Below are 14844 nucleotides of genomic sequence, written 5' to 3'. Positions count from 1 at the left end.
TGAACCCACTGAAGAAGTGTCTGAACCAGTGGGGGTGAGAAAATTCTCAAGAATTCGATAATCAGCAATTTCTAGCGACTATGTTGTATATCTCCAAGAGTCTGATTATGATATTAGACTAAAAGATGATCCATGCTCGTTTTCACAAGCCATGAGTGGAGAAAACTCCACACTTTGGTATGATGCCATGAAAGAAGAGTTAGAATCTATGGCTAAAAATAAAGTCGGGGATCTCGTCGAATTGCCAAAGGGGATCTCGTCGAATTGCCAAAGGGATCCTCTACCATAGGTTTCAAGTGGGTATTTAAAACTAAAAGAGATTCATCGGGTAATATCGAAAGATAAAAAGCCAGACTTGTAGCTAAGGATTTTACTCAAAGGGAAGGCATTGATTACCATGAAACCTTCTCTTTAGTATCAAAGAAGGATTCATTGAGAATAATCATGGCATTAGTAGCTCATTTTGATTTAGAGTTACATCAAATGGATGTGAAAACAGCTTTCCTGAATTGAGATCTTGAAGAGGAGGTATACATGCGTCAGCCTGAAGAATTTTGTGATAAGGACAAAAGTCACCTTATTTGCAAGTTGAATAAATCCATCTATGGGCTAGAGCAGGCTTCCCGCCAATGGTATATTATATTTCATAATGTTATTTCTTCATTTGGATTTACGGATAACATCATTGATTAGTGTATATACCTTAAGATAAGTGGGAGCAAATATATTTTTCTAGTTCTATATGTGGATGACATTTTGCTTGCAAGTAGTGATTTGGGATTGTTGCACGAGACTAAACAGTTTCTTATCCAGAATTTTGAGATGAAGGATATGGGTGAAGCCTCTTATGTCATTGGCATAGAGATTCACAGAGACAGATCCCAAAGATTACTTGGACTGTCTCAAAAGGCCTACATTGAAAGAATTCTGGAAAGATTCGGGATGAAAAACTTTTCACTTATAGCAGCACCCATAATTAAAGGTGACATATTCTCTTTGAATCAATGTCCACAAAATACATTGAAAAAGGTGCAAATGAAAGACATTCCCTATGCTTCGCTTGTTGGGAGCCTTATGTATGCACAGGTCTGTACTAGACCTAATATTGCTTTTGCGGTAGGATATGGGTGAAGCCTCTTATGTCATTGGCATAAAGATTCACAGAGACAGATCCCAAAGATTACTTGGACTGTCTCAAAAGGCCTACATTGAAAGAAGCACCCATAATTAAAGGTGACAAATTCTCTTTGAATCAATATCCACAAAATGAATTGGAAAAGGAGCAAATGAAAGACATTCCCTATGCTTCGCTTGTTGGGAGTCTTATGTATGCACAGGTCTGTACTAGACCTGATATTGCTTTTGCGGTAGGAATGCTTGGCAAATCAAAGTAACCACGGTCTTGACCATTGGAAAGCTGGTAAAAGGGTCTTGAGATATTTGCAAGGAACCAAGGATTTTAAGCTCATATACAAATACTCTGACTCATTGGAGGTGATTGGATATTCAGACTCTGATTTGGGTGGATGCAAAGACACTTGTAAATCCACTTCAAGATACATTTTCCTTCTTGCTGGAGGTGCTGTATCTTGGAGAAGTGTCAAGCGGACATTGTTGCAACATCCACAATGGAAGCTGAATTTATAGCATGCTATGAAGCTACATCACAGGCGTTATGGTTGAAGAACTTTATTTTCGGCCTTAGGATTGTCGACTCCATTTCAAGGCCATTGAGAATCTTCTGTGACAATTCAGCTGCAGTGTTCTTTTCTATGAATAACAAAAGTGACAGCCGAAGCAAGCACATCGACATAAAGTACTTGATGGCTAGAGACTATGTGAAGAAGCAAGATGTGAGTTTTGAGCATGTTAGTACTACTTTGATGATTGCTGATCCTATGACTAAAGGTCTACCGCCTAATATTTTCAAGGATCATGTAACCCATATGGTTCTTAGTAGATCAATTTAGCCATGCTTTATTCTCTAATAGTTTGTCTAGACGCTATGTTTATTTTGATGTACATGACAGTGCACTCTTTGATTTTTCATGTATTATCTTGTGATCATTGGATCAATAAAGTTGGACTCTGAGTGACTTATATTAAGTTCATTCATAAAGTTGTTGACACTTTGTTAGAATGTATTGTGCATTGTAATACATGGAATGAAGTGTTTGTTTAAGAGCATGACCGCCATGATTCATGTAATGATATGTTCTAGCTAATGTGATTATTGCATAACTTTTAGTTGAGTGATAAAGTCTATGGTCATATTATATGTTTATCTCTCATAAAGGATTATCTGATTTTAATATGTGGGCCAAGTGGGAGAATGTTAGAAATTTACTGTCTCTTCTAGAGACTTCTAGTGTGGCCCACATATAAGGTAAATTACTTACCTTGTCTCCCAAAGGAAATAATATATCAGATAATATTCTGTAGTTATGCATATATGGTAATTTCTTTGATGGAAAGAAACTATCATATATTAGTAGCCCTTAGGGTAATTATAATTTAATGAGAAGTCCCTAGGGCTAAAGTATTTGCCTAAGAGTCCCTAGCCTACCTATAAATACGCATGTGACTCCATCAGTCTGGCATCCAACGATAGGCACATGCTAGAAGACTCTAGATTTTCTGTCAAGGTTCTTCCAAGGCGATTCCCAACAACACTTGAACAACAATGGTTAAAGGTACGTTCCTTGTATAATTTTCGCCGCGTTGGCTCTATGTATGTGTTTAAATTCTACAAACACTACTATAAAAAAGAACAATAATAAAGACTTATGAAAGTGAAATGGTTTCCAACTAGTTGCATTAATAAGCCGAATAAAATAGTACTACTAAATTTATCGAAGAGTATGATAAATATCTTACAAGAAAAGGCAATTCTTTGATAGTTGATTACAATGATACATACAGGTTTGATAACTAAGTTCCGGTTCATCATTTTTACAAGTACAGCCTGGCGCATAAAATATCATGTATTCACGTAGGGTGGCGGGGATGAATTATACCTCGAGGGTATAATGTAGACAACCTACTCTAAGATAAGTACAATGGCTACTTTCACAGACTTGAACCCGTGATGTATATGTTACACGGAAACAATTTTACTGTTGCTCTAACGGCTTGTTTGGATGGTTGTTACATATTGTATTATATCGTATTGTTACTTTAAAAATAATGTTTATCTTCATGTTACTTAAATTTTATTGTATCATATCGTTAAATCCATCATTAAGTAACGACGAAAAGTGTCACTTTATGGAACGACGGATTTGGTGTGGTGATGTCGTTTTCTTGCTTTTTTCGCTCATCTTGCCCCTCCTTATCATTAAATAATCATATTTTATCCCTTATCGTACTTTTTTTATATAATAATTCTACTTTGTATCCTATCTTTTCTTAGTAATGTTACAAATTTAATCTTCATACTATTGGTGTGTCATGACATCATGAAACAACGGCAAACGATACAATCTATTCATCAAACAATACAATACAATACAATACAGTAGAATACAATATGATACATTATGAAACGACATGTAACAACAATCCAAACAAGCTGTAAGACTCCCGTTCTGATCATTTCTGCAACTTGTGCAAAATTAAATGAGCACCATATTGAGGTTGAAGCAGAAGTGGATGAGGAGCATGAGCATAAGATGGAGAAAGTTCAAATGCATAGTGTTTCAAAATCATGGCAATTGCCATCTTAGCCTCTAACATAGCAAAGTTTTGGCCAATACAAATTCTTGGACCCCAACTAAATGGAAAGAACACAAGTTGTCCTTTTGTTGCTTTGGCTACACCTTCACTAAATCTTTCTGGATTGAACTCCATTGCATCATCTCCCCATATATCAGTATCATGATGTAACAAAATTGTAGCTAATAAAAGTTGCACCCCAGCAGGTAAACATAAATTCCCTAACTTTGTTTCTTTGGTTACCATTCGATTAATGAAATATCCTGAAGGATACAATCTCATGACCTCGTTTAAGATCATAGTCACCTATCAAACAAAAAAGAAGAATTAACCCAAACAACCGTCTACGTAATAGGGGGATGTATATAATTCATGTATAGTATGTGTATAACTGTATATAGTTAATATATAATCTATATATACCGGCTAGAAAAGGTAAACGATGAATCTGGCTGGCTATTTGTGTAACAGTTCCACCACATGTGATTATTGCCATCACGACGACATGGTTTTTTCTAGGATATTTAAGTTATGTACTTATATATATACTAGAAGTATAAACAAAATAATACTGCTAATCAGTGGCGAAGCCAGGAAATTTAATAAGGGTGTTCAAATTTTGAACACCCTTTGTCAGTGGACTATGCAGGGGTGTTCAAAGTCTATTTTTAATCAATAACAAATAATATTTTATCTTATATGTAGTATAATTTTTTGGCAAAGGGTGGTCAGTTGACCACCCTTTGGCCAACATAGCTCCGCCACTGCTGCTAATGCCTTTAACTTATTGCAGTAGGTATTTGTCCTACTTTTCGGGTAATCGGTCACACTTTCTATGGACTATTACCTGATTATTTTTTAAGTGAAAAAAATTCTTTTTTATTATATGTATATAGAAGTGACACTCTTTTCTAGCTCAAAGGATTAAGAAAATTTTACGTCCTCTGTCTCAAATTATGTGGCATATTTTTCTTTTTATTCGGTCCTAAAATAATGTCAACTTTCTATACTTAAAAAAAATAACTTTAAAATTCTTATTTTACTGTTAATGGATGATTTATAGTCACGTAAATTTCTAAGGCTTATTTTAGACCAAATGTTTCCAAAATCTTTATTCTTATTAAAATCCGTGTTCAGTCAAACAATGTCACAGAAATTAGGACGGAAGAAGTAATTTGAAGTGAACATGGAGAGAATACTTACTATTTTTAGCTGATTCAACTTGTCATAGTCAAGTTCATCATTTCCAAACACTTGCAAAACCTCTTCTCTAGCTTGTTCTTGCCAAATAGGATACTTGCACAATAAAATCATAGTCCATACAAGTAAAGCTGAAGTAGTCTCTTGCCCAGCAAGATAAAATAGCTTACATTCTTCAATCACCTCATCAATACTCATACCAAATTTCTTGTTATTTCCATGGTTTTGAATTTCTTTTAAATTGGATGCCAATAATATTCCCAATAAATCATCAGGAGCTTCTCCATTTTCAATCATACTCATTCTTTTCTTGATAATTCCCAATATCAATACGCGCACTTCGTTAAAGATTTGCTTCATCCTTCTGTTTGTTTTTGTTGGTATAAACCTATGGTTCAAGAAATTAAGTAGAATTGAAGTTGCAAATAAGAAAAGTTTCATAGTAGATACTGAACACATAATTAAGTAATAGAAAGTGTGTTTTTTCAAATAGTTTAAACCTTTAGATGAGATGACCATACAATTCAACATGGTATCAAAGCAGTCAACGATATATGTTGGAGTTTCACTACCATTCAATATCAGAAGGAATTTTCAACACTATGGCCGCCTATGAACACACAATTAAATACAACAACAACAAAAAACCTAGTATAATTCCACAAGTGGGGTCTGGGGAGGGTAGTAGGCAGACCTTACCCTTACCTTGAAGGTAGAGAGACTGTTTCTGATAGACCCCCGGCTCACAAAAGACAAGAGAAAATAATAGCACCAAGCAGTAACAACAATAAGCTAGTAAGAAATCGAAACGAAAAGAATAACAGGTAATACTAAAAGAAAACAAAAGTGTGCTTTTCTCAAACAGTTTAAACTTTCAGATGAGATGATCGTACAATTCAATATGGTATCAAAGCAATCAACGATATGCTTTCGAGTCTCACCACCATTCATTATCAGAAGAAATCACATATTTAAAATACGATAGTGATTAATTTAGAACCCAATGAAATCAGTAATTGTACCTCCATCCGGGGATGTATAATGAGCGTGCTATTTGTAAAAGTAGTTCCATTTGCTCTTTTTGAAGTTCAAAAATCTTTCTTCCTTCTTCATAACTACTGCCAAAAGCAGTTCTTGAAATGGCATCACTTGTTAAAGTTTGTAGATATGGCCACACATCTATCTCTGATCCTTCTGTCGAGACAATTTTCTTCCATTTGCTCAACATCTCACTAGCAGTCAATTGGAATGCAGGTAGCATATGCTGCACGTTATGCATTAGACAAAATAATATCAGTAGAGGTGAATCCAAGATTTAAATCAGTAATATCAAAATATGTACGATTTTATTACATGCGTACATTATGTGAGTTAAAAAGGAATTTGTTTAGTTGAATCTACCGAACTCACCCTAGATCCTCCTCTTATTAGTAGTGGTGATAGATCAAATGAACTTTACTTTCCAATTTTTGAGTTATTTGCATATAAAAGGCATTATACTTGAGAAGAAAATATAATAAGGTATTCTACAAATAAGAATCTAACCTTATTATAACCACCAAAACTTATAGTTTAGTGACATCGATGAGAATATCTCACACAACAGGTGCGGATTCGATACTCATCACCCCCTTTCCCCTTTCCTTGCCCTAATCCCACAACATAATGATAAGCAATGGCGGATCCAGGATTTTAATGTTATGAGTGCTCGCCGATAAAAACTCCGTATGTGCATCCGCCACTAATGATAAGTGGGCAGCCTGGTGCACTAAGCTCCCGCTATGCGCGGGGTTCGGGGAATTAAGGGTCGGACCACAAGGGTCTATCGTACGCAGCGTTACCCTGCATTTCTACAAGAGGTTGTTTCCACAACATAATGGCAAGTAAAATAAGCACACAAAAAAAAAAAGAATCCAACCTTAAGCAAGTCAATAATTTAGCAAATTCTACGCTGGTTGTCAGCCTACCACAATCCTCCTCCTATATTTGGATTTGAGACTGACAATTTGAGCAAGCTTATATGGGCGGAATTCTTAAGCAAGTCTACAATAAACTACTACAAAAAAAGTGGTGCAAATTGACACAAGATAGTTTCATATTAAAAACCTTCAATTTGTCAAGGTGAAAAGCAGGATTGATAAGTCTTCTATGTTTAGCCCATTTATCTGCTTCATAGCCAGCAAGTCCATTTGCTGCCAACTTAGTAAGTGGAGTGCCAGGTGGCTTTTGAAAAATGTAATTTTTCGTTAGCACCTCTCTTATAAGTTCAGGGTCTACGATAACAATTGCTGGTCTTGGCCCATACCATGCCAAACAATTCTTACCTACAAAAGTACAACAACTTTTGAGTTTAAAATTTTGAAGAATTAACATAAATAGCCGTCTCCCATCGCTAAAACTTAAAACAGTCGATAGATATATAATATGTAAATAATTCAGGTATATTATGTGTATAATTATGTATAATCAGTATATAATTTACCGGCTAAAAAAATAAATAATGAATATAACTGATTATTTGTGTAAAGATCCCTTTAAATTTTATCACGGTGTAAACATATTTACGCCAAATAAGATACATTTTTATGATAAACATCGGTAACATAGTAGCTAACTTACTATAACTAATTAAGTCAGTGACAATAACTTAAATCCTTATTATTTTCAAGGTCTTAGGTAACTAGTTCCAGAACATTTAGTAAGTTATTAATCTTAACATTCTCAGATTACCCTTAATAATACTCTCTTATAGCAGAGGGGGAATTAGAATTCTGAGTATATAAGTTCTTGATTCTGGAGAAAAAAGAGGCTTACTAGGTTTTGGATAAATTATTTTGTAGTTTGTACATATGTTTTTTTGTTTTTTTAATAAAATACATGGTTTGAGCTAAAGCTATTGGATTCTGCCGAACCCATACGCAATACACTAGCTCCATCCCTATCGTACAATATAACATGACATGCTTAAGACCACAAGATTTAAGAGATACTTTTGGTATGGTAACACACCTTTAATTTCAAATCACGAGATTCGGCAATTTTCTTTATATTTTTAAATTTTGTGCTAAGTCAAACTAAGACACAGAAAATAAAACGACGGAGAGTCTACGTACCATAAGTGGTGATGGTTTTGTGGAAGAAGGGCATGACTCTAGGCCAAATATCATGGGAGAAATCAATAGGCTTAGACAAAGCTTCTTTACCCACCTTCATCATTTCATTCACATCTCCAAACAAGAATCTATAAGAGTTTCCTTTGAAACCTTGTTGTCTAAGGCATTTCTCTAATTCTTTTGGTTTGAACCAAACCCAATTCAAGATTTTCCATGCCCATTTTAATACAAAGATAACTACAAATGATGAGACTGCAATTTTTAAACTGTAATATGATATCTCCATTGTAGGCTTTTTCCACACTGAGCTCTTTGATCTTGATAGTATTATATATTTGATGAAAATAAAAGGATTATTTTTTTATGAGCTAAATTTTGACTATAATTAAGAAATTGTTTGACAAACAAAATGATCACACGCGTCTTTAAAGTTTATGAAGAAATACACGTCATTCTGTCTCTGTCTAGATTTTTGTTTGGGAAAATGACGTTGTATAGCCGCTCTCAAAATAATAGCCGAAAAAAGTATATTTTTTAAAATATGTATACATTTAGTATGTTATATACAAATTTTATACACTTTTTCGACTATCGAATATAAATAGTTTCTGACGCGAGCTAAAAGTGCAAAAAATATTTTTTGAATAAGTATCCATTATTTTTTGAGTTTAAGTTATAAACGTATCGGTATTAAAAAATTATATTATCAGATTATCCAAATAATATTTACAGGTAAATCTCTTTATAAGTATGAGATTTGCAATCATAAAATAAGAAAATTTAGATGCACAATAGATAAAGATGACTTGGTGATATACAAAATTCAATGTATATAACTCAAAATTCTATTATTTTAAAGATTCAAACACAAATTCAAAGTCTAAGGAAAGGAGGGTCATCCTAGTACGAGTTAATTAAGCTTATCTAGAACTTCCAATGCTTGGTTGCTAAGTTCTGGAAAAAACATACAAGTCAAAGTAAAATGATATAATTAATCCTTTTTCTTTAAAGTGGAAGAAGGACTAGAAATATTAAATTTCTATCTTCCCTTTCCTTGTGGAACAAGGAGTAGAATAATCTTTGTTTGAGACACAGGTTGTCGACTATTATTTTTGAGAGCGCCAAAAAATATACGTTTATAATAAAAAGGGGGAAAAGAAAGGAGAAGAAGGTGATTGTCCCACAGTCAGATTTTATCAACATTACTAAGTCTCGTATTTCATATGATATTAAACTTTCATTAGTTCCATGTCTCTATATGAATGAAAAAAATACATTCTTAACCCTGTCTGTCAAATCCTTTAAGTGGACTAGGGGTGTAATTGGTACGAAGAAAAATATTTTTCGAAAAATATTTTCTAATTTTTTCATGTTTGGTTAGTTTAAATATTTTAGAAAATATTTTTCTTATCAACATATTTTTCTTCAATTGGAGAAAAGTTTTTTCTTTATCAAGATAAGAGAAAACATTTTTCAAAACTCCTTCTCAACCTTTCCCGCCATCACCAACCCACCCCACACCTCCACACACACCCACCTAACCCCGCGTCATGCCTACTCACCCGATTCTCTCTCTCGAGAAAGGTTTTTTTTTTTTTCAAGTTTCAGTTTTTTATTCCGTCACCACCCACCCTACTACATCCCCCCCTCGTAATTTTTTTTTACTTTTTTTTTTTTTTGTAATTTTAAATTTCTATTTTTTCGTTTAACTGCACCCTCACCTCACCCCGCCAACCCCACTGTCCACCCCCCACCCCCACCCCTCGAAAAAAATATTTTTTTTTATGTATTTTCAGTTTTAGTTTTTTCATCTTTCGGTTTACAGGTTCGAAATTTTACAAGTTCCAAAGTTATAAGTTTGGAGGTTTATGTGTTTGAAAGTTTTCGGGTTTAGAAATTATAAAGTTTACGGGTTCGAAATTTTGCGATTTCGAAAGTTTAGCAGTTCGGAAATTTATGAAATTTGTGGGTTTGGAAGGTTGTTGGTTAGAAAGTTTATGGCTTCATGCTTATTATATCTAAGTTATTCTTGAATAGTCTTGAGAAGTTATTTTCCTTAAATTGCGTACCAAACACCTGAAAATGAATAAGATTATTACTTATTTTTCAATAAAACATTTTTTACCGAAAACATTTTCCGTTATACCAAACGCACCCTAGGTAACAGTAAATTACACTTAATGACCTAAAAAATGAATGGTGTTGATTTTTTGACCCTCAGTTGCCTCATAGGCAAACCTTTACGGTCCTCATGAGGCAAGCGAGCCACAATACGTATTAAACTTAAAATTTTGCCAAGAGAACCACCAGGGGCAAAAGGAGTGACACCAAAGTGTAGGGGTGGGCATCGGTCGGTTTGGTTCGGTTATGAATATTATCGGTTTTGCCTATCGGTTATCGGTTTACAAATATTATAACCCGATAACCAAACCGATAAGATATTGGTTATCGGTTATCGATCATTATCGGTTCGATTATCGGTTTACCCGATAAGATAAAACAACTAAAATAGTTTCGCAATGTATAAAACTGTTTCAGTATAAAACTGTTTTGTTAAAACAGTTTTATAAGATTTTAAGAACTGTTTTGCTAAAACTGTTTTGCTAAAATTCTTTTCAGAACTGTTCAATTTCACTTAAATTTACTGCAACATCCAATAAAATAAACACTAACCAAAGTTTCTATCTTTCATTCTTCAACCCAAAAAATATAAACAAAAATCTCACTTCAGCTTTCAAACAAACTAAGAAAAATTCAGAGCCAGAATTCTTTCAAACAAACTAAGAAAAAGATGAAGATGAAGCAACTAAAAACTTACACGAAAAATCAAGATGAAGCTGAAGAATGCGGCTAAGAAATGTGACTAAAGAGTGAAGAAGATGCGACTGAAGAATATGATGGATCTGAGAAATGAAGTGAAGATGCAACTGAAGAGTGAAAGAAAGAAGCTGAGAAATGCGACTAACACCGGCCTGAGTCTTGACGGGCTGACTGGTGAGGGCGTGATGCGACTGACGCCGGCCTGAGTCTTGACGGGCTGATTGGTGAGGGCGTGAGGCGGAGAAACTGAGAAAGAATAGAGAAATCAAAGAGTGGACTATGAAGTATGAATTATGAAACCCTAGTATGTATATACTTAAGGGTAAACTAGTAAATTAGTTAATCTTTATTGGGTTATCGATTTTACCCAATAACAGAATTGCCAAACCGAGCCCGAACCGATAACCCAATAAAAAAAATTTAATCCGTTACCGAACCGTTAACCCAATAACCCAATACCGATAACCCAATAAATAATTAACTGTTCGGGTTATCGGTTTTACCCGATATATGCCCACCCCTACCAAAGTGTCCTATTTGTGCAAATCACAAATATTACATTGGAAAGAAAATATTACAACTAGTTACCAATAAATACAATTTACACGATTTATAATTTTATATATATTCCAACTGGTTAATACCAACCAACACAATTTATACAATTATACACATATCAATAAAAAAATTCAACGTGTAACCAAAATTTCTCAAACCCAGTGAAAATCACAATTCTGGAAGAGTCTGTTAAATATTGGCGAAGATCAAAAGTATCATTTTTGACAAACTTAAAGAACAAAATTAGTGCTCAAGACTATTTTTTTTTTTGGTAATTAAGTATTTTATTTACCAAGTAACAATATTTACAACTCATCTAGACTGTTACAAAATTTCCTCTAGCGTACCACCTACTGGGAATGAAGCCCCAGTTTGGTGATACCTATCATTGACTGCTTCTACTGCTTCGTCTTCTACCAATACTGTTTCATACTCTTGCTAACTTCCGGATACCAATTCAACTCAGCCATTGCTCTATCTAGACAAGGGAATTTAGCTGCCCTTATGTGTATTTCCTGGATGATAAGATGAAGTATAGTAGTGTCTGTTCTTCTCTTCTTATGAAAAATCACATTGTTCCTCTCTTGCCAACAGTGATAGACAGCAGCGCTTTGTCATCCTACATATTGCTGCCCTTGCACTCTTTCCTTTGGTCAGCTTTGCCAGCCATGTTATTTCTTCCTGCCATGCATGATGTGTTCTTCATATTCCTTGCCATTTCAGCAGACCATTCCATATCCTCCCTGTTATCTCACAGTCAAAGATCATGTGTTGCACTATCTCATTTTCCTTGTTATACAAAGAGCATGTTTGTTCTGTAATTACACCCCATCTTGCTAGTCTGTCTTTAGTTGCTAGCCTTTGTTGAATTGCCAACCTTAGAATGAATATGCACTTGGGTTGCCCCTGATTATTGCATACTAACTTCCTCCATGGCACTTTTTGAAATCCTCCTTGTAAGGTCTTGTATATTTGTTTGACCGAGCATTTCACCATCCTCTGAATACCCTCTTCATTAAGACCTGCCTTGGCAAAGTAATCCTTTGCCTGAAAGATCTTTTGTACTACCCATGAAGCACTCTTTGGTTCTGTACTCCAGACTATGTGATCCTTGATATAGTATGTATCCAATGTACTCATAACTTCTCCTTCCTAGTGCAAATACTCCATAGCAGCTTGCAAATAGCAGCTTTGTTCCACAGCTCCACATCAATGAAGTTCAAGCCTCCTGCAACCTTAGGTGAGCATAGTTTCTCCCAGGCTATCAAAGCCCTTTTTGTTGGTTCAGCATTACCTGTCCATAGAAACCTTCTACAGATAGTTTCTATGAAATGGATAACTTTCTTAGGCAATATGAAAATCTGTGCCCAAAAAGTTTGTATAGCAAATAGCACACTTTTAACCAGTACTGCTCTACCTGCATATGACAAGAATTTTGTGGTCCAGCTCTGAATCCTGCTTAACATCCTCTCTATTAGGGGCTCACACTGTATAGTAGACAACCTCTTAGTACTCAAACGGACCCCTAGGTATCTGAAAGGCAATTCTCCCTTTGTATAGCCTAACATCTCCATAATTTGTTGTTGAGTCAAGTTGCTCACCCCTCCAAAATAAATGCAACTTTTATTTGGATTGGCAATCAGTCCTGATGCTGCAGAAAATTGCTGGAAGTGCTTGTGCAGGATCTGTACAGACTGTACATCTCCTCTACAAAACAGTAGTAAGTCATCTGCAAATCCCAGCTGAACTAAGTTAAATCTGGCACACCTTGGATGAAATCTAAACTTCTTGTTTTCTTTCAGTGTCTTCAAAGACCTACTCAAGTATTCCATAGCCAAAACAAACAGGAAAGGGGAGAGTGGATCTCCCTCCTTAAACCTTTCCTTGCCTCAAATGGTGCAGTTGGTCTACCATTGATGAGCACTGAGTAGGATATTTCTGATGCAAGCCATTATCCACCTCACAAATATTTCAGGAAAGTTTCAGCACTTGTTCTATGTGCATCCATTCCACAGAGTCATAGGCTTTCTACATGTCTAATTTAATCATACATCTTGGAGATATATTCTTTCTTCTATAACCTTTGACCAATTCATGTCTCATAAGAATATTATTTGTAATCAATCTTCCAGGTACAAAAGCAGCTTGACAATTGTCTATCAAATCTTCCATCACCCCTTGCATTCTTGTAGTAATCACCTTTGAGATGATCTTATATAAAACTGTACAACATGAAATAGGTCTGAAGTCTCTTATATTTGTTGGATTCTGAATTTTTGGTATCAATGTGATTGTTGTGCAATTGATAGCTTTACACATATCTGTATTCTCAAAAAATTCTTGAACTGCTGCAGTAACTTCCTCTCCCACTATGTGCCATGTCTTCTTAAATAAATAGGAATTGTACCCATCACACCCTGGAGCCTTGCTGTCATCAATGCCCATTATAGCTTGTTTCACTTCTTCTCTGCTAACAGGTCTAATTAACTGTAGTTGTTGCCTCCTACTCAGTACATGCCCATTCTGCATAATCTCTAGATTGATAACTGGTAACTGAGCTGCTGCAGTACCAAGCAGCCCCTTATAGAAACTTAGGATTTCTGCCTCCACCTCACCTGGATTTTGTAGTATTTGCCCAGTACTAGTGATTAATCTGCCAATGTTGTTCCTTGCTTGTCTCTTTTTCATGCAAGCATGGTAGAAAGTTGTATTAGAATCCCCAAAATTAAGCCATTGTAACCAAGACTTTTGTTTCATGATGCTTTCCTCCACCATCAACCATTTTTCCAGTTCTAATTTAGTAGTTCTTTCAAGTGCAATTTGCTCATCATCTTGGCCTAGGAAATTCGTTTGACTTTGTATATTTTCTAATCTCCCCCTAGCATCTTGTATCTTATTTTCAATTCCACTGAACTCTTCCTTATTCATTTGTTTCAGAGCCCCTTTCAGCTTCTTAAGTTTGTTCCACACAGATAACATTGTAGATCTACCCTCTCTAGCTCTCCAAACATGTTGTACTGTCTCTTCAAAAGAACTCAAACTTGCCAAGCAGTTAAGAAATTTGAAAGGTCTCCCACCTGCTTGGTTGTTGGTGTCAAAACTCACACTTAACGGGCAATGATCTGAAAAACCAGGATTCATAGATATCCCCTCCATGTTAGGCCATTTTTGTATCCATTCAGCATTAACCAGATTTTTCTATCAATCCTACTATGTACATGGTTATTAGTCCATGTATATTGTCTTCACACAGTTTTCAATTCATCTACTTTAGTATCCAACAAGAACTGTTTGAACTCCCTTATCTCCACTTCTTGCACAGGGCTACCATTAAACATATGCTCACTAGTTAGAATAGTATTAAAGTCACCCATTATGAGGCAAGGACTGCTTATATTAATCATAGACCTCAGCAGCTCCTCCCATAGATTCTTCCTAT

General features: G+C 35.2%; 1 protein-coding gene across 1 annotated transcript; it reads right to left on the bottom strand.

The window, feature by feature from the left end:
* Positions 1-3429: 3429 nt before the first annotated feature.
* On the bottom strand, positions 3430-8324 carry LOC109209213 (cytochrome P450 CYP72A219-like). Its single transcript, XM_019372439.1, has 5 exons — positions 8028-8324; positions 7021-7238; positions 5937-6178; positions 4918-5302; positions 3430-4020 (listed from the first exon to the last, which is right to left on the bottom strand). Exons 1-5 carry the CDS (start codon positions 8311-8313, stop codon positions 3592-3594), a joined length of 1560 nt encoding a protein of 519 aa, XP_019227984.1. The 5' UTR covers positions 8314-8324; the 3' UTR covers positions 3430-3591.
* Positions 8325-14844: the final 6520 nt, after the last annotated feature.

This window comes from Nicotiana attenuata, unplaced genomic scaffold (assembly GCF_001879085.1).
Source record: "Nicotiana attenuata strain UT unplaced genomic scaffold, NIATTr2, whole genome shotgun sequence".
In the NCBI taxonomy this organism is placed as follows: domain Eukaryota; kingdom Viridiplantae; phylum Streptophyta; class Magnoliopsida; order Solanales; family Solanaceae; genus Nicotiana; species Nicotiana attenuata.
This window is presented reverse-complemented; position numbering and strand designations above follow the sequence as displayed.